The sequence below is a fragment of the Tenrec ecaudatus genome, chromosome 15, assembly GCF_050624435.1.
Source record: "Tenrec ecaudatus isolate mTenEca1 chromosome 15, mTenEca1.hap1, whole genome shotgun sequence".
In the NCBI taxonomy this organism is placed as follows: Eukaryota; Metazoa; Chordata; class Mammalia; order Afrosoricida; family Tenrecidae; genus Tenrec; species Tenrec ecaudatus.
The window spans coordinates 65,526,757-65,547,905 of record NC_134544.1 but is presented as its reverse complement, the minus strand read 5'-3'; the positions used below and the strand labels follow the sequence as shown (position 1 = coordinate 65,547,905).

Below are 21,149 nucleotides of genomic sequence, written 5' to 3'. Positions count from 1 at the left end.
ATAAAGCCCTCTTCAGACTCAAGAAACACTTGTAATGACGCCAAATGCAGGAAGATCACAGGCCAGGGTGTTGGAAACATTGTGGATCCAGTGGCGTTGTAAGCATCTCAGCACTGGCAGGGGTCTCCATGTGGTTCCTTCAGCTCTGAAACTCTGACGGCCTCCAGGTAGCTTCATGTGGCTTCTCCTCAGAAATGTCTCACAGGGACTGAGCAAAGAGAGTGTTTCTCCCATCTCCAAGGAGGAAATACAGGAGTTCTCAGAATCCTTAGGGGAAGGCCATGCCCACACAGAGGCCCCATTGACTATCTCCTAATTTACAGGCTAGACTCCACCCCTACACTCCGAATCCTCAAACTCACACCAGGTTATGTAAGTACCACAATCTTCATCTTAGTTACTGTTACTCCAGGCCTAAACTCTCTGAAGCAAACTTCACAACAAGTTAAATAGACCCATCGACAATTACAGAATCTGAGTTTTTATTTGGCATTGGGAATGGGGGGCAGGGGGTGGTGATGCCCCTCACTAGGCTCTAAAGAAACAAGACCTGGAGATCTACTTCTGGAAACTCCTGTCACTGACGAGCCCATGGCACACAGTTCTACTCTGGCATGCATGGTGCTGCTCTGGGGTGGAGTCGAGGGCACACAAGTGGTTTTTATACAGGGCAATAGAGGTGAACATGACTTAGCCAGGTATTTTTATTCATTTCTATCCCCCGAGTCCTTCTAAACTCTGCTAATATCGAAGAGTTAGTTTCACGATTGTAAGTGAAGACACTGATGATGCTGTCAAATAAACCTCCAGGTCAGCAGTTCAAAGCTATCAGTTGCTCTGTGGGAGAAAGATGAGGCTAAATTCATCTGTAAAGATTTACAAAGCCTCGGGAACTTTATACAGGGTCACGATGCGGTGGAATTGACTTGATGGCATTGTTTTCTTGGTACCTAAATATCCACAGCAAACCCTTAGTGAAGCAGTTCTCAAGGAACAATTTGCAGATTAAGCCCAAGTAGCAATGGCTTTATCAGGACCCACTGAAGACTTCTGCCTGGATGGACTACTCCCTGGGAACCATTACTGGTGTGACGTCTAGCATAGCCTGGGTGGGAAACGGCACGGAGGGCAGTTTGGTATTGAAACCACAGCAGTGGTACATGGCATATATTTGTCTTAGTTTGCTGTAGTGGACCAATGGAAAGCTCATCCAGGGAAGCAAATGATCATTTTAGGAATCCCATGGAAGGTGAAGAGGAGGATTTGGAGGTTGACTAAATACACTAGGCAGAGAGTCTCTTTTTGACAATGCCTATAGAAAGGAATACAAACAGTACACAGGAAAGAATGCCAAGAGGGCAAGGGATGGAAGGAGGGGAGATCTAGAAAATACAGTCCTGGACACCTGGGTGAAATGTGACAACTAGCAAGCATTCAGAAATGGAACACAGAGCCATGGCCAGACTATTTACTGCACACAATCTTGCTAAGAGCTGAGGCAGCCAGGTGGGACATTGAAATTACCTACCAATTAATCCTATGGAATCTGAGCCTGGTAAATACTGTTTTTGTTGTTGTTGTTGTTGACGTATTGTTCTTGCTAGATGAAGAATTTCAACACAGGAGTGACGTGGAAGCAAATAAATGTTTTAATTTTTCTTTAGTTAAGAACAATCAGTATTGGTTTATAGAGCATGCCAGCTCATTTCCATAACATGTATATTGTTCTGAGAAAAGCGGGACATTAAGAGGGTTCATAACTTAGCAAGTTTCCAGCAAACATATGATGCAGCAAGGACTCCAATCTATATACCTCAATACTAGATTGTATTCCTCTAAAGATCTTAACTGATTAATCAACATTCCTCACAACTCATTTACCTTTCTCCATAACATTGAAAATACTGCCTTTGTTATACATTTTTCTGTTATTTGTGGAATTAATTTCTATTATTTCCTATATGTTAGTCTGATCTAGCACATGGATGATAAATTGATGGGGATAGGATGTAGACTTAATCTTTTCCACTTTTGACAACACTGTGCCAGATAAGCAGGCTAAATTCAGTATATACATGTTATCGGATGAAATAATTGGTCCTAGTTGCAATGCCTTCAAAGCTGAAGGTGTCTTTGGTGGTGGTGGAAATGTACCTGGAGTGGTCATGAAGTTTTCCTGGTGGGAACTGTCCTCCACTAAACCAGGAGTCAGCAAACTATAGTCGGTGGCCCAGATCTAGCTCATTGCCTTCTTTGAAAGTGAGTTTAACTGGAACATAGTCACGTCTGCTCCTGGCTGGCTCCAACAGTTAAGTGATCAGCTACTAGCCAAAACTGTGGTGGTAAAAACCCAGACATGCATTTGGAAGGCAGACCTAAAGACCCGATTCCAAAATATAGACACAGGGTTGAAAAACCTGTGTATAGAACAATTCTGCTCTGCACATAAGGAATTGTCATGAGTTAAGATTGACTCAATGGCAATTAGTAACTAAAACACGCCTGGTTGTGCAATGACAGCCCTGGTAAGTTGGACGAAGGCTAGCTGGCCTGCAAAGTCTGACATATTTACTATAAGGCCCTTTGACAAAACCAGTTTACCCAAGCCTACTGTTGACTATGAATCACTGCACGAAGAGGTGCTTTCCACCCAGTCATCATTGCAACGCTCAGCAATGCGGTCTGGAAAGCAGTAGTGTTGTTACGGAGCAGACTCCAAATTCTCACTCCTGGTGAGCCCCGTGGTGCAGAGCTGATGCCCCATTGGGGATTAAAGGCTGCCTCTCTGATCTTCAGTTTTTTCTTCTGAGATGCCTGCGGGAAGTCAAGGGAGCGAGCTCGAACTGCCAGTCTTTTGGCTAGTTGTCAAATGCTTGCCTCTTTCCGTTATCCATGGACTCTGAGCATGTAGTAGGTAATCAATAATTATTCATTGAATGAAGGAATGGATGTGGGGGTCTATATAAGTACACCCTCTCTGCCCTGTTATCAGGAAAATAAGTAGAGGAATGACATTCTATATTTTTGTCGAAAACCACCTACATATCAATATACAGTCTCTGGAAGCTAGAGAAACTCAAACAAACTAAACCAAAACGCAAAAAGCCAAGTTCACTTCCACTGAACTGATCTGGACTCATAGAGACCTGATAGGCAGGGTGGAACTGCCCCTGTGAGTTCTTAAGTCTGTAACTATGCCGGGAATAGTTGGTGGTGGCTGCCAGTGAGCAGTGCAACACATAACCATTATGCTGCCAGGACTCCCATAAGCTTAGTGCAAACGAGAGAATCTCCTGGCAGGGCCACAGTAAAAATGAAAGTTTTCCATAGAAATGGAGCAAGTGAACTAGGACCAGCCTCGTGTATGCCTAGGGGCTATGTGCCTCTACCTGAATTTGAAAAGCAAAAACAAAAACAAACCAACTTTTAAATCATTAAAGTCAAGAATTCTTTTCATATCACAAAAGGGCAGCTTCCTACTTTATGTGATCATGGGAAGGTCATTTAATCTCCACTCACCTCATTTTGAAAAGAGGGACAGCATTTATAATAAAAAAAGAAAAGTATGTTTGTATTGGATTATGGTTTGGAAAGGTCTGCCCTATTGTCTGCTGAGCCTCAGAACTATCAGTGGGCTTCCACTTTTGAATTCATCTTCTTTTGTGTCCTCCAGTCTGTAGTCTTCCTGGTTCCCTGTTCGCCTTCCTGCTCGCGGTTCCCCAGTCCCCGCAGGCACACTGGCTCCGAAAAGCCTCCAGCTTACCCTGTGACCTCTGGGTTTAAATGGACATACTTGCATGCGCCTACAGTTTGTTATGTGACCTGTGTGTTGCTGTGATGCTCAAAGAAATCTCATTAGTACTTTCAAATACCAGCTGGGCCACAGAGCTGAAGAGACTTCTGCAGTTTCCAGAATAAGAAAAAACTACAAAGAAGGAATAGGCAATCCACTTCTGAGGAATTAGGTACCGAACACTTTAAGAATAAGAGCAGAACATCATCAGACACCGCGTTGGAAAATGAGCCTTTCAGGTGGAAAGGTGCTCAAAACATGACCAGAAGAGCTCCTTTCTTAGAGTTGACCAGCATGACATGGATGGAGTACAGCGTTCAGGTCCTTAATTTGCTGATGTTGCTTGATTCAAAATGAGAACAAACAGCTGTAAACATTGAGTAATGACCAGAACTGGGACGGTACAAATATAAATCTAGGAAAATTGTAAGTAAAAAATAAGATGGAACATATAAAGATTGATATCCTAAGCATTACTGAGCTGAAATGGGTTGGTATTGGCCATTTTGAATCAGTCATATGGTTATTATGCCAGGAATGAAAAATTCAAGAGGAATCGTGTCACATTCATTGTTTAAAAGAACATTTCAAGATCTGTTGTGAAATATAATGTGTCTGTGACAGACAGTATCTCCAAGTATACAAGAAAATCCAGTTACCAATCATTAAAGTTTATACACCAACCACTAAAGACAGTGATGGAGAAATTTAAATAATTCTACCAACTTCTCTAAGTATGAAGTTGATTAAACATGCCATCAAGATGTACTGGTAATTACTGGAAATTGGAATGCAAAAGTTGGAAAAAGGAAGGAAAAGTAGTTGAAAATGTTAAAATTTCCACAGAATTTCACAGAAACAAAACTAGAGAATTTTGCAAGAACAATAACCTCTTCATCACAGATACTTTTTTCCCCATGCGGAGAAGACAGAAATTGAAGTTAGAAATTATAGAAAAACTCAATACCAGCAGCCCAAATAAAGCCAGGGACTGACTGTAGAGCAGACTATCAATTTCTCATGTGTAAGCTGAAATTTGGGCTGAAGAAAATGAAAACAAGTCCACAAGTGTCAACATGTGGCCTGGGTGTATCCCCCCGAATCTCAAGCATGTCTCTTGAGTAGATTTGACCGTGGACACTAATGACAGGAGGTCTAACGAGCTGTGGGATGACATCAAGGTCATTAGTCATGAAGGAAGCAAAAGAAATGGGAAAAAGAAATGATCATAATGGATGTCAGAAGAGACCTCCAAGAAGGAAAACTATGTGTTGGAAAACATATAGGATTATGGAAGAAATTGCACAATTATGTTTAAGATGAGTGAATTATGGAAGGATATGATATATATATTGGCTTCTAAGTTGCAGCAAATTAAAAAAAGGCATAGATCCAGGAATGGGTTTGGGGCTCGCACTAAATCCTAGATCTAACTTAAGAACAATTAGTTCTTATATCATGATCCTGCTACATACTTACCTTCATGACATGATCTCTCAAGATAAGGTTGCTACAGCAAAGTGCGGTGAAGAAGCCAGATGGTGCCTGGTTATCAACTGGAATAGTGTCTGGGGTCTTAAAAGTTTGTATTCAAACAAGCATAGATATAAGCGAGGCGCCAACTAAGTCCACTTGAAAGAAGCACACCAGCTTGCATGATCCAGAGATAACTATTACAAATCTTGAATATGGTGAGGAGAAAATAATCGGAGCAAAAATTATGAACACACAATTTGTGGAGGGCTGTGGGGAATGCTGAGAGTCCCCAACCCATCTGCAGAGTATCTGGTCAGACTGAGCCCCTGGCAGATCCGACCTAGCCACGGGCAAGAGTGGAGCTCAGCCTTACAATCAGGCAGAGACCATTGTCATCTTGATTATGCTGGACATGCGGCGAGTTGACCACCCTAAAGAAGTGATCTGAACCTGTTCTGGGTGCAAGTATCTCTTACTGCTTCCATAACAAAGATTTCTTCTCTGGCTTTTTGATAATTGTTAGGGGCCTTTTCCTTCTTATACATTCCTACTATTTTTGTCTCTATACACCTATGTTTCTACCTTTACAACCTTAGCACGATTTTGTTTTCTGTTGGGTCTCCCAGCTATGAAGCATAAGAGGAGTGGAGACATAATGATAGTAATAAATACAAGGGGGTATTCGGTGTAGCAGGGTGGGGTGAGCAGGGAGATCGGGAGGAAAAGGGGATTTCGGGAGTAACTATAGAAGATGGGAGGAGGGGGGGAGTACTAGAACAGATAGTGATTGCATGCGTCATCTTAAAGGTGAGACTTGACCATGGGGAAGGGGGAATGCTCTAAACGTGATGTGGGGGTGATTGTATAATTCTCCATGATGTGATTGAATGATTGAATTAATTGACATGTAAATTACTTGCAAATGAAACTGCTGTAGAAATATTTGAAAAGAAGAAAAAGAGACTCTGAGATTTGTTCTTGACATTAGAATAGCTAAACATTGGAAGAAATGATAAAGTACAATAGCTGAAGAGAAAAGTTCGAGGGGCTGCTTGAGAAGACGGAGGATTAGAATAGAGTGAGAACACCTGAAAGGAAGAACATGCTCATCATATCTTAGACTTAAAAAACTGGAGAAAAAAATTAAGCCTCAAGTTTCAGTAGTGAAAAGACTCAATGGTCAATACACTGCAGAAAGCGTCAACAGAAGAAGTAAAGAATACAAAGAAGATTCATTGCACCAAAAAGAACTAGGTGACACGGGACTATTTCCAAAGGTAACGTATGATTACAGACGAATGGCACCGAAAGAAGAAATCCAAGTTGCACTAAAGGCATAAGGAAAAAGCACAGTTCCTGAAATCCATGGAGTACCAACGGAAATGTTTACATAAGGTTAGGAAGCACTGACAGCACCCAACTGATGGCGAGAAATTTGGAAGATAGCTATCTGGTCAATTGATTGGAATATTTCGGTCCCCTCTAAAGAAAGATGGCCCAATTGAATGAGATAATTATGGAATACTGTCATTAATATCTCATGCAACTAAAGCTTCACTGACGATCATTTAACAATGGTTGCAGTAGTACATGGACAGGGAGCTTGAAGAGGACACGGCAAGAGAGATATCACTGATGACATCAGACGGCTCTTGAGTGAAAGCAGAGAATACCAGAGAGGTGTTTACTTGCATTTCATTGAGACTATGCTAAGGCATTTGACTGTCTGGATCATAACAAATTATGGACAGCCTGGACAGCATTGAGAAGAATGAGAACTCCAGAATATTTCATTGTGCTCATGGGAAACCTTCATCAAACAGATGAAGGTAACACTGCATGGTTTAGAAGGAGCCCCGGTGGTGTAGTGGTTATATTGGACTGCTACCCTAAGGGTTAGCAGTTAGAAACATCAGCCACTCTGGGGGAGAAAGACGGGGCTTTCTACTCCAGTAGAGACTTACAATCTCAGAACTTAAGAGCAGCAGTTCTCCCCTGCCCTATAAGGTCAGAACTGATTCGATGGCAGTGAGGTGTAAGAAGCCCTTGTGGTATAGTGGTTAAGCATTGGGCTGTGATCTGCGACGTCGACAGTTTGAAACCACTCGCTGCTCTGCAGGAGAAAGCCAGGCTTTCTACTGCTGTAACTTAGTATGGATCTACCTGTCCTGGAGGGTCGCTGTGAGCTGGCATCAACTCGTTTGAGTGTGAGGGTTTTTTCCCTCATGGTTTAAAATCAGGAAAGGTATGTGTCAGAATGTAGCCTCTCACACTATGGATGCAATCTGCATGTTGAGCAGAACTCTGAGCAGACGGACTATATGAAGAAGAAGGTGGCATCAGGACTGGAGGAAGGCTTATTAACGTGCGAGATGCAGGGCGCACAACCTGGTCTGCTGAAAGCCAGGAGGACTTGAAACACTGGATGATGAAGACCAAGGCCTGCAGTCTTCCACATGCATTACAACCCAGTGCAAAGAAAACGACACTCCCGACTGTTGGACCAGACTTGAATCCACAGTCGATGCTCATGGAAGCAGCAGTCAAAAATGAAAAGATGTACTGCATTGATTAAATCTGCTGCACAGGATCTCGTAAAAATTTTGAAGAGCAAGGATGTCACTTTGAAGACTAAGGTGCTGACCCAACCCATGGTATTTAAAAACAATCATTTTATTGGGGCTCTTACAGTTCTCATAACAGTCCATACATCAATTGTAACCAGCATATTTGTACATGTTGTCATCATTTTCTAAACATTTCCTTTCTATTTGAATCCTTGTTATCAGCTCCTCCTTTTCCCCGCCCTCCTCCCACTGCCACCCTCGTGACCCCTGGATAAATTAGAAAATATTATTCATTTTCTATCTTACACTGACTGCTGTCTCCCTTCACACACGTTTCTGTTGTTCATTCCCCTGGGGGTGGGGTGGGGATTATGCATTGATCCTTTCCATCCGTTTCCCCTTTCCTCCCTTTCTCCACCCACTTCCCCATACCCTCCTGATAAGGCTATTCCCAATTCTGTTCCTGAGGGGTTTTTCTGACCTGGATTCCTTGTGTTTTGAGCAATTATGCGTTATCAGTATACATGCTCCAGTCTATCCAGAACTGCAAGGACGGACTGGGGTCATGATAGTTGGGGGTGAGGAGGTCTCAAAGAATCAGAGGAATATTGTGTGTTTCATCAGCATTATACTGTGCCCTGGTTGACTCATCCCTTCCCTGTGACCCTCCTGTGAGGGGATGTCCTATTGTGTATAGATGGGTTTGAGGGGTCTTTGCTCTAATCCCCTTTGTTCTCAACAGTATGTTTGTTTTTGTTTGTTTTGGGTCTTCTTCCCTGTGGGCTTGTTGCTTCTCTGCTAGACGACTGCTTGTTTAACTTCAAGTCTATAAGACCCCCAATACTACATCTTTTGATAACTATGCACCATCATCTTTCTTAACTACATTTGCTTGTGCACCCATTTTGGCTTCAGCGATTGTGTCGGAGGGTGAGCATCCCAGAATTCTGGATAGTTAAAACACAGTTTTCTTGTATTGAGGGAGGGCTTGACCCTTCCCAAAGTCTGTCCACTTCCTCAATGTGTTGCCATATAAATATATGTACAGAGGCCAATATCTTTATTTTTATCAATTAATATATTTACATAAGTGCACACCTATGTTTATACCTCTATCCATAGCTTGTCTACCTAGATCTTTCCTCTGTTTCCTTTGACCTTCTTCATGGCCCACCATCATACTTGCGCTTCTTCTGCCTCTGAGTAATTCCTCTCAGCTAGATTGCTGTTGCTCCAAGATCACTTGAATCCCTATGTTCTCCTTATTGCTTCTTTTAATTCTCTCTCTAAGGTGTTGTTTTTAATTCCCTGTCTATGGTGCTGTTTGCTCACCACTCCTTTCCTCTGCCTCCTCCCTAACCCAAGTCCCTGTTTCCCTCCCCTCCCCCCCAAGTTCCTCTTGAACTGTCACTCCCGTTGCTTTCTTCTGGGGTTTGCTTCCTACGCCTATCTTATAATGGTAGGCAAAGCAACAATAACAGAGAGGAAACAAAACTGAAACAAAAGAGTGAATGAAAAGAGGGACAGAAGGAAAACAAAAAAAATATCAGCAAACCAAAATTTAAAAAGCATACATAATTCCAGGTCATCTGCTGACCTTTATGACTATCTTCACATTGGTCCTGGAAGGTTCTGGACACTGCCTCTCCTAGCCTGAAGTTTATTTTGGGGGCTCCTCAGGGGTTTTGTGGCATTGCTTTGCTCTCATATCTGATTTGTTATGTTTCTTTCTTGGTTTGGGGGTCGTCAGACCAGACTCACTCCCCGCCGTGTGTCCCCAGTATTGTCCTCTGTCATGGTATGCTCCAGCTAGGGGAAACCCCTTATGTTTTCAATCATGTCATAAGCATGTGAAAGTTGTACAGTGAATAAGGAAGACCATAGAGTAATTAAGGCATTTGGATTATGGTGCTAGTGAAGAATACTGAAAGTTCTATGGATCAGACAATAAAACAAAACAAAAATGAAACACATATGGCTTGGAATAAGTACAACCAGAATACTCCCTAGTCGCAAGGATGATGAGCCTTCATCTCATGTTTTCTGCACATGTTTCTAGAATAGACTAGTCCTTGGAAAAGAACATCATGCTGGGTAAAGTAAAGGGTCAGCGAAAAGAGGAAGGCTCTCTACGAGATGGATTGACACAGCAGTTGCTAAAATGGGCTAAAAAAATCACAGTAACTGTGAGGACAGTACGGGACCACGCAGCGATTGATTCTGTTACATAAGGGATTGCTGTGGGTCAAACGGACTCAGCAGCACTTAGTAACAGTCACAGCAATGGCCCCAGGTTCTTGCTGCAGACGCGTGTGCGCACATATCTCGGAGCAGCACTGATTCTTCCTCTCTAGATGGAGGACCCAGCTTAGCGCAAGGCATTGCACTGCACCGAGAAGGGATGGACTCAAAGTTACAGTGGACAAAGTCATTTGCATCTCAGTGCTCTCCAAGTCATACTCACTGGCAGCCATCTTCTAGAACAGCGGTTCTCAATCTGTGGGTCACAACCCTTTTGGGGTTGAACGACCCTTCCACAAGGGTCAACGGATTCATAACAGTAGCAAAATTACAGTTATGAAGTATCGGTGAAAATAATTTTATGGTTGGGGGCCACCACAACACGAGGAACTGTATTAAAGGGTTGCAGCCTTAGGAAGGTTGAGAACCACTGGTCTAGATGCTCCCTAGAAGGCCACCCCTCATACCAGACAGCCGATGACAAAGGTTCATCAACACCTTCTTCAATTTTCTATGTGAAATGAGGCCTAGAGACTACAGTGAATGCTCATTTTACTCTCCACGAACTGCTTCAGAATTTGCTGCATGTTTGAAGAAACTCTTGAAAGGAAAAATATCTTGGTCCTTACCATACTACAGAGCTTCTATGGGCTCCTAGATAATATGAAGGGATTGAGAAGAGCCTCATAGTGCAGAGGATTATACACTGGTCTGCTTATGTCAAGGTTGGTGGTTCAAACCTACCAGTAGCTCTGCAGGAGAATGATAAGGCTGTTTGCTCATGTGAAGAGTTACAGCATCAGTAACCCTTGGGCGCAGTTCTATGCCATAGTATTACTCTGAGTCAAGAGGAACTCAGGGGCAATGGGCTGGTATATATAGGCCAATTCAATCCTCCCAGGACTATTCCCGAGGCAGAAATAATGTCTTCCTCTCCTGAGCCTCACCCATACTGTCACATATTTCTAACTTAGCACTTAGAAATAAATCAGTGGATTGACTTTACTAGTGGCCAAAGAGACAATAGGACATGATTGGTTGGGATGTTACATTATGCAAAATGACATCCCACCCAATTTTCAATAGAACACATTGCTTAATTGAATTAAACTTAAATAAAAATCAAATGTAGTTCCTTTGTTGCACTTGTCAAATTCAAAGCGCTCAGCACGTGGGTGAGTGGACGGTGCAGTTGGAGAACATTTCTGTGATCACAGAAAATTCAACCGGGCATTGCTGCCACAGTTATCAGTACTGTCGTGACAAATGCTGGTGCAGGCAAGTAAATTCAACTGCATTTTCATAATCAATGAGCCTAACATATTGCTCCTCTGGAATGCCTCTCAAGTTTATTCCCTTAGAAGTAAGATGTCTTTTTGAGCTACATGATCTCTAGGCCTAGTCTCATTTTTTGTTTTGTTTTTCTTTACCTATCTTTAGAAACAGCACAGATTCTGTTAGGCCGCCAGAGTGTGGCTGTTCATACGGAGTGTAGTCAGTTTAACGCAGGACGGATGGCGTAAGCCCCGGGACAACTAGGCTCATCAATCTACCACACATCTCAGTATCATTGGAGAACTTTAATGAGCTCTGGATAGATTTAAAAGCCATCCAAAGAATTATGGCTGGGTAATATTCAGTTTCACAAGAACTGGGAGTTCCTGAGATATAATCCCAGCTCTCATGCTAATGAGTATTGTGATGTGGGGACTATCATTTAACTTCTGTGTTTCTGTTTCCTGCCCTTAAAATATGGCTATTACGGATCTACCTAACCCAAGTGCCATGATAATTGATGAATTAATGCTTACGGGGGATTCCACTCAATGCACGACGGTGTGCTGTGTCATTATTTCTATTCATTCTCCCATAGCAGCTGAGAAACACTGCGTACTCCTCTTAAAAATGGATTTTCATTCTCAGCATTTTGCCATTACCTATGTTACCCCAGCCTTCTTATCTTAAAGGAAAACTAGCCCCACAGCAAAGAGCACACTGATGAGTGGAGATACTCATATACGTCTTCCTTTCTTACTACCAGCTTTTCCAGCAGCATGAAGGGAGCAATTGCACTGTAGGCTAGGGGTCAATCTTACCAAATGTGAAAAGAAAGTTAAACGATAGCCCAATTGGACCGCCAACACTTACAAGCAATGATATTCCCATATCTGTTCTTCATTCTGTTCTCATCTTTCTTAGCGGAGTCCCACGGTGCAGACTGCCCTTCAAAGAAGCTCTGGAAGAAAGAGAGCAATGACATGACGAATGACAATTTGGTATTACCATGAATATGATGGAGTCTTTGGGTGAGGGGTAAACTTATGAAAATATTTTAAACATCGCCAAACTCCTTGAGGGATGACTCCTGAGACTATGGTTCAAAGCCTGAAATCACCTAGGTCAATAATCCCCAAAGACCATATTCTGCATCCTATTTTGGTAACTAGTGACTGTGGACTGAAAAGCTTGTGAGCAGCCATCTAAGGTGTAGCTATTGGTCTCTCCTTGCTCAGAAGAAAGAAGAGTGGTGGAAACTGAAGATAGAAACCATTAGTTCAACAGATTAATGGCCCATAAGAGCATCAGTCTCCATGACCCCGAGAGCACAACCCTGAGGCCACAGGCAAAAAAAGGTGCCTGGTCACCACTACCAATTGCTCTGAAAAGAACCATAGGAGAAGGTCCGAGAAGAGAACATGTGAGAAAAAGGTAGAATCCAACTCGAAATCCTGAGAGAAACCATGCTTACTGGTTGGATAAACACTGCCTGAACCGCTGAGATGCTCCCTTCATGCCCTGCCATTAGTCCTTCTACATATCGAAAAAAGGAGCAAATGCTCTCTTCCAATATGAAAAAGCACAAAAATAATATTGTATACACAACTGTGTGTTTAATCACTTAAGAGTTTTAAGTTGTCTATCTTCAGGTATCTTAGTCACTATTATTGTTGATGCTTTACAATTTTTATATTATTCTCATTGTATTATAATTCAATAATTTTGACATTAAATTTATTGTTTTGCAAAAAGAGCATAGCAGGCAGGGATCTCGTGTATTTTACCCCTAGATATATTAACAATTTCACACTGCACTTTGCTACTTGAATACTAACATCCTGTGTAATACAGTACAAACATAAATAACATATTTCAGATTATTAATAAAGTCAATAAGATACTAGCAGGAAAATCATTAGTTAATTCCATCAAGAACATTATATGATCAAGCATCTATTTCAACATGTCACTTTCATTTTGTTATAAAGTATGCGTTCAAATCACCTTCAAGGGTTTTAAAGTCAGATACTCTTTCTGAAGAGTGTCTTTGTTACTCCAAGAATGACAATTATAGTTGAGTAATAACTATTATTTGACTTTCCGTATAATAATTTAATTCTAATTTAAGTTTGACATGATTTAATTACCAATTTCATTTCTCTCTGACTTTTCCACCCATCTGAAACTTTTTAGATTTATTTTTGTGTGTGCGCATGTAGAAAGACAGAAGAAGCAACTGACTTTGAGGGTTTTCCTGAAGTCTCCATAAATCCATGTCTACTAGTTATCATTAAAAAACGACCATGGACTAGAGGAGGAGACTATCACATTCCACTAGTGAAGGGAATCGCTCCTGGATCATCTCAGGTGGGGCCAGACGCAGCCAGGAGATGCTCCTCCCACTCCTGACCAACAGATGCTCTATTGTCCTGTACTGCACTCACACCACAAGCTCTGCTTCTTTTGAGGGTGTGTGGTAATTTGTATCTACAGTTACTTCAGTTGTTTTCATTATACTTGTGGTCTGGGAAGCAGAGTTAAATGAGCAAAAGGCGTACGAATCTATCTCCTGATGTTTGTACTCTCCAGTCCCAGACGGTTCCATAAAGGCGAGGCCTCAGTTTACACATCTCTAGATACTCATGTGTGTATAATAGCACCTAGCACAGGCAGGCAACAGAAAATGTTTGCAGAATGAGCAAATCCATGATTTCAACTACTTTTCATTAAAAAGTCAGACCCAGAGCAATTTAATTACTGCCGAACAGGCTGCCTTCATGCCTTATTGCCCTAGGAGTCTGCTGTTCCCCCAACGTTCCATGAACTCATTTCTTTTTCAGCAGAACAGGAGATGGACAGTCACTATTAAACCCAGCAGAAAATTGTATCTGAGCAAAACAAAGTAAGTCAGCTTATCTACAATTAAAGCCCATGAAAGAAACAGTTAAGAAATCAAACTAGGTTTTCCCTTAGGAATCAATAGCTGGGCTTGAGTCTGGTTCATAGTGACCCCATAAAACAGAAAACAACTGCTCTGTCGGATTTTTGAATCTGTGAGTCTTTATGGAAGCAGACAGAAACGTTCATCTACAGAGCAGCTGGTAGGCATGAACCACCAACCCTGTGCTTAGCAACACAATGCTTAACTTATTATTCCACCAGGGCTTTTTGCAGTGAGCAGATCTGCTGCAAAAGACCTCTTTAAAGCTTTTGAGGACTAAGGTGCACCTGACCCCAGTGTGGTATTTCCAGTTGATTAAGGTACACCAAAGAAGAACTGAAACATTGAATTGTGGTGTTGGTAAAGAATATGGAAAATCATGCATTCCTATCAGAATGAACAAAGCTATCTTGGAGTACTCCTTAGAAGCCAGGACAGCAGAGCTTTGTCTCCTGTGCTTTGGACATGGCATTGGAAGAGGTTGGCCCCTAGAGAAGGGCATCAGACTTGTAACATGGAGGTCAGTGCAGCCCAGCGAAGACTGTCAGTGAGCTGAAAGGACACAGTGGCTGCAACAATGGTTCAAACGCAGCATGAATGTGGGGCTGGCTGAGGGCTGAGTGGCGTTTCCTTCTTTCATATGCGGAATTTCTACAATTCCAACACTGACTCCATGGGTCCAGACTACAACAACGTATCTGTTATTTTGCTATGCAACCACTCTAGTCATGTAAGTTTTTACTGTTAAATATCTCCTCATAAGTAAAACAAAGTCAATACACCTATCTTCTGTGCACGAGAAAAAAAAGGGTCTTCAACCGTCTAGTTTATCTGCGCTGGGATGCGGCTGCGTTTCGTTCTCTTGTGCATAGGGAGGTCGTGAGTCAGAACTGACTCACCGGCGCAGACCGATGAATGAACACAACAGCTGCCACTCAGTTGACTCTGACTCACGGCGACCCCTGTACATGATACAACGAGGCACACACACAGGGCTGCCAATGGCTGATGTTACAGAAGCAGACAGCCAGGCCTGGCTTCTGAGGTGACCGGGGTGAGGTAGGTTAGGGTTAAATGCTCAAGCACCTGTACTACCCAAAGACTTTTTAACCATTTTTTAATTTTTGGTAAACTAAGAGGTCAAAATGTATACACGCTGCTTTAAAATGACCTAAATTGACTTATTAAATGCATTGGGAATTAATGAATTCTACTGCTAACCTTCTAAGGAAGCAAGTATTTGTCACATAATCCATGCTTCCTCTACATAAGAACTGTTCATATCAAATGTGGTTAAAGTAAAGCCAACTAGGTGTTGAACCCTTTCAGTGCGGAGATGGGAACTCGGCTGCTTGCAGGAGTCAGGAGATTCTGTGCGAACGTGCCAACCACAGCCTTCTGCCCACTCGGGGCAGCCACTGCATCTCTGCTCCCCAATTTCCCTGGTGCTATAGATGCAAACTCCCATGTTCAACTCAAACCTCCGCCACATGTTGATGATAGATTAACCACTGAATCTCCCTCCTCGCCATTTTTCCTGAAATGGGTTCTGAGCAGGTTCACAGACATCAGATTCAGCCCAAGCACAAGCGTCATTCTGAGATGGGGTCCAATGAGAGGGAACAGAAAGGGGGTAAAAGAAGCGTGCCTTGAACGATCACTTAGCAGCTGACAGCTTCCCATAGGATGAGCAGTGACAAGCACGCTCCCAGCACACTTTTTGTAGGAGGAATTTTAAATGCAATATGCACAGTTAGGCGATATTTAGTGTTTAGGGTAGGCTTTTAATATGTGGATACAATTCAACACATTAACTGTGGACTTTTTAATATGAGAAAACCACTTTATGTATTTGGGGGATTTAAGTTAATGGTCTCACTGTATCTTCTGTTGGAATTTTCATAAATATACTTAGGCTTTTATTCTACTTGAAATGTAATTAAAGTGTTTCTTCTGACTACCTTAGCTCATATATACTGAGGAAAGGCAGCAAACCTGGGAAGCACTCGGAGAGAGTAATAAGTCTTGGAGACAATAAAAATGAAAGCAGGCAGACTCCAGTGAATACCAATGACTTCCAGCTTCACCGATGCTGCCCTCCCCACAGGCTCAGAGCCCAAGGAAACAGCACCCTGCATCCTGCCTTTTCTTTCCTTTTCAGAATAGGAAACATGATTCTGCGATTCAATGACTTCATCCCCTCCCCTTCATAGCACCCTCATTTCCCACAAGATAGAATTATACACCTTGGTTGCCCACCTCAAGTGAATGTGGCTGCAAATGATGCCGTCTGTGGAAAATGCCACATCTTCCAGGTATTCAAGGGGAAGGGGGAAAAAACCACTGCTATTCCACAGAAAGGCTGCCAACGAGAAAAGCGTGCCGGTCAAGGTTGCATATGATCTACAGCACGCTTTCCAGAAGCGCAGGGTCATCTTTTTCCGAAGCTGCTGAAATCGATTTTCCCCTCTCTTCCGCATAGGAATAAAATTGTTCACATAAAATGACTAAAATCATTGCCCTGAAAAAGGAAAATGAACTCACCAGGGCCTGCAAAGCCTCTGAACTTTTTTGTGTTCTTCCCATACTTCTCTGCAGAGTCTTCCAAGACTTGCATTTTATTAGGCCCATATAAACTGTTTATTGCTATAGCACTGAAGTGGCTGAAGATGCCTAACTTGGCCTGGTGGGCCACCCTGTGGGGTGTCTAGGGGAAGGTGACGAGCTGTTAAGGCCAGTTGTAGCAGTGGTCACCAATCACTGTCATCACCCAAAGTCCTGGGCAAAAGCAGCCAAAGAACATGTGAGCTGCTTCCAGAGAGATGCTACAAAGGCCAAGCGAAAGGAAGGCTGGGCAGCAATAGCTATCTAGATGCATGATTGCATTAGCTATTGTAATTCATATATGTGTTCATACAATGTAATTCAAATCTATGTGAACGAACACTTTTCTCTTACAACTTTCTATCTTAGTGTGTCAAATGACCACTTTGCATTTAAACTGAAAGCATTTCAAGTTTTGCAGTACTTAAAGGTAGGGGGCGAGTGATGATCTGAGTAGTACTTATAATGTAGTTGCCATCCTGACAAAGAAGGACATCTTGTTTGATTTACAGTCTAAAATGATTATAGACAGCTCACTTTCTGGAAACAGCCCCTCCCATGTGTTACTGAATGTGAGAACAGTTGTTCTTTCACTGAGTATTACTCTGAATGAGGTATTCCATAGACGACGTTTTCTCAGTTAATACTAATTGATATCATTTTGAAGTCCCATCAAGTAGGCCTTTTTATTCCTATTGTACAGATTAAGAAAGCTTGCTGGACTTGGGAGCTGACGTGTGCAGCACGAGCCCCAGGCCTTCTGACACTGAATCTGGTGCTTGCCCACTTTACTGCAGATAGGGAGACTAGGAGTGGGTTTGTAACCACAGCATTTCATGTAGCGTCAGCTTGGCCATGGGTCATCAGCTGTGGTCACTTTTGCTTGCCAGGTTTATGGGCTGAGTCTGTTTGATTAGGTGACACCCAGCCACTATATAGCACAATATTTTCATGGGCAATGGAAGATGCCCTCTCCTCAGAGAAATGTACAAGCTCTCTGGTTTTTGTTTTAATTTGTCACATTTCAAAAGCTCCCATTCTTGCTCCCTTCGGAATCCCTGGGACAGGAAGCCCCACATATGAGGTGACATATCTGCCAGTGCATCACTAACATTCAAGACCAGCTGCTCTCAAGTCAATCCCAACTCATAGCGACCACAGCAGGACAAAAACTGACCACACAGACAAGAGACACTCTTGCAGTGAGTGACAGAGAAACAAGAACGGTTATGACTTGGCGATGACATGGTTAATGGAGGAGCATGCGTTGTTTCTGAATGGTTTCTAAATAGAAAAATATTGTATGAAATTAGAAACTGGTGCACAGTGGACAAATTTTAAAGAGGAGAGGATTTCAATGCAATTGGGTCAGTTTCAGTTGAGCTTGATCCAAAAGGTATGTTTCGGGGGGGGGGGTGGTGGTGGTGGTGGTGGTGTTTTCTCTTGTTCCCTGGAGAGCCTTTAGTAATTCACAGAATTCTCAGCTTTGCCTTGTACTTCCTTGAATCCTGGAGGTTTCCCACTTGCTCCTGCATGTGGTGCTACTCTCAGCCCCTTGTACTGCGGAGGCAGCTCGGAGCTTGGAGGAGGCTGTGTGCTCGAGCACTTGGTCTTAAGTTGGCTTTCCTCGGTCTGAGACTCCAAGGACATGTTGGCAGGCTCCTCCTTTGACAGAATCCTGCTTCTTATGGGCGACGACAGACTAGTGGATTTTACTGTTCAGGTCAGTTCTTCCAAATCGAATCAGTTTCTGTTGAGTTGACTCCAATTCACAGCAACCCATGTAGGTTCGAGTAGAGCTGTGCTCTACAGGACTTTCAATGACTGACTTTTCAGAAGTCGTAACCAGACTTTTCTGCCAAGGTGCCTCTGGAGTGCTAAACAGGTTATGTAATGAAGAGATGCCTAAGGGATTTATATTGGGGTTTCTTTTCATCCCATAAATCTTGGTCAAATTTTACTCTTGTAGATAAAGCAAGTTTGAGACAATTGCCTTACTCATCTGTCTATAATGATGTGCATCGTGTAGTCAATCAATTTTGCTAAGATTCTGGAACTTGCAATTATTTATGTCCTTATGTATTATCCAAGAAATCATAAAGAGGATTTATGTAAGTTAAATGCCATATTTTTCTCTTGTCAAATCGCTGGGTTTGGACTGCCAATCTTTTGGTTAGCAGTTGAGTCCTTAACCACTGTACCACTGAGGTAAGTAGTTTATTGTGTCAACCTGGCCAATAAACACATGTGGGGTTAATTGAAGGGCGGAGGGATAAATGGCTTGGTGAGCCTCACCTTTCTAGTTCTCAGGTCTCTTGTTTTGTGATGGTCGGACCACGGTGCAGCTGCCTTAGCCAGTTCCCTGCTTCATCTGGCAAGGCTCACTTCCTGCAAGACATCCCGAGGAGAAGCTGCATGGATCTACCCCAATGCAGTCCTGGGTGCTGGAGCAGTCATGTGGAGACCCCCTGCCAGCACTGAGATGCTTACATGCTCACTGATTCGGCTTTCCTCCTGCAGTTGGCATCATAGTGTGTGTTTTGTGAGATGGAGGAGGACTTTGTGGATTGGTGTCGGACATATGAATCAATGTTGGACTTGTGGGTGTGGGCAACACTGGGTTGGGATGTTTTCTTGATGTGCACTTAACCTTTATATAAAACTCTCTTATACATAGTTTCTGTGGGTTTGTTTCCCTAAAGTACCCAGACTAGCACAGCCACCATGAATAGTGTCTATTAATCACTCTGGCGGAGGTCCTACATCCACAACTGCCACACCGAGAGAGCAGTTTCCATTTCCTCTCAGATGCAGCTATTGCCAGAGGTTCCGAGGTTAACACTATTTGATAAATGTAATTCCTCTCCCTAGACACCTGACTTGAAATAGTGACTTCCCTTCACCTGAGCACTTGACTTGAAATAGTGATCTGTCAATGTCGTTTTTATTGTTAGGTGCCATCGAGTCAGTTCTGACCCATAGCAACCATGTGCACAACAGAACAAAACCTTGCATGGTCCTGCACCATCCTCACAATTGTTTCTATGCCCGAGTCCACTGTTGCAGCCACTTTGTCAATCCATCTCATTGAGGGCCTTCCTCATTTTTTTTGCTGCACACCCCCACCCCCATTTACCAAGCATGGTGTGCTCTCCAGGGATTGGTCTCTTGTGACAATGTGTCCAAAGTACGTAAAACTAAGTCGTGCCATCCTTTCCTCTAAGGAGCTCTCTGGCTGTATTTCTGTCAATGGGTCTGTGTTAAAGTGCCAGACCATCAGAGATGAAAAAGGCTGACTTTTAAGAAAAAGGCACCCTCTTGCAGAAATTAGATGGTACCTGGCTATCAGATAAAATAACATCTGGGGCCTTAAAGGCTTATTCCCAAACAAGCAACCACGTAAGTAAGATGTCAATTAGGTCCACACTAACTGAAGGAAGTACAATCCAAAGCCGGAGGAAGGAATAGCATCAGAGCCAAAAATTGTGAGATTCTGGTTTGCAGAAAGCTATGGACGACCACGGGAGCCCGAGATCCATTTGTGAGATCCACACAGGGCACAGGCCAGGATTGAGACTTACCACAGGCACACACCTGACACACAGGATGTCTTCAATCAAGGCTGGTTATTACTATTTTTGCTAAAACCAAAACAGTAAACTTTACATGTTAATGAAAACAAATCCTATTTTGCTTTTTAAAAATTTGTTATTATCTCCCCGATATAAGGAAATATTTAAAAAAAATGTTACTCCAGTGGTTCTATAATTTTCTTCTACGTATTCAATTTAGTAGTTAGAAATGGGATAATTGGGTTTTTTTTGGGGGGGGGGCGGAGAAGGAGGCCCATTATTCTTCGGGGGCAAGAAAAGGAAACAGAGCTCTTTCTAGGGTGCTTCTTGGAGAATTGTGAGTTTTAAAATGTCCGCACTTCAGATATTATACCACAGAAACTCTATTAAACGTGATAGAAAAATCTAAGGAGTTTTTCAACAAAACGACAGGCTTGGAAATGAATAAATGTAGCAGAAAAAGGAAGTGTAATATAAGATTTGTAACCCACTTTCTGACATCTGTGAATTTATAAAGCCTATCAGCATAATCCCCTGACTTTTGTAGTATTTAAGATAAATTATAGATGGAAAAATTATTTGGGAAACTTAAAAAATCAGGTTTATACATACTCTTTCAAATAATTTAATGAAAAATAATTAAATCTCCATTTGCTGTCAGAAACTTCAATGTCTAC

General features: G+C 42.5%; 1 protein-coding gene across 7 annotated transcripts in view; it reads right to left on the bottom strand.

Annotated features, from left to right (window-relative positions):
- The window catches only part of PTPRM (protein tyrosine phosphatase receptor type M), a 901,381-nt gene that overhangs the window by 113,724 nt on the left and 766,508 nt on the right, over positions 1-21,149 (bottom strand). For all 7 annotated transcript variants that reach the window (XM_075533118.1, XM_075533119.1, XM_075533122.1 and 4 more), the window contains one exon: positions 12,226-12,313. In XM_075533118.1, the coding sequence (XP_075389233.1) occupies positions 12,226-12,313 (88 nt within the window). The remainder of the gene's footprint in view (positions 1-12,225; positions 12,314-21,149) is intronic.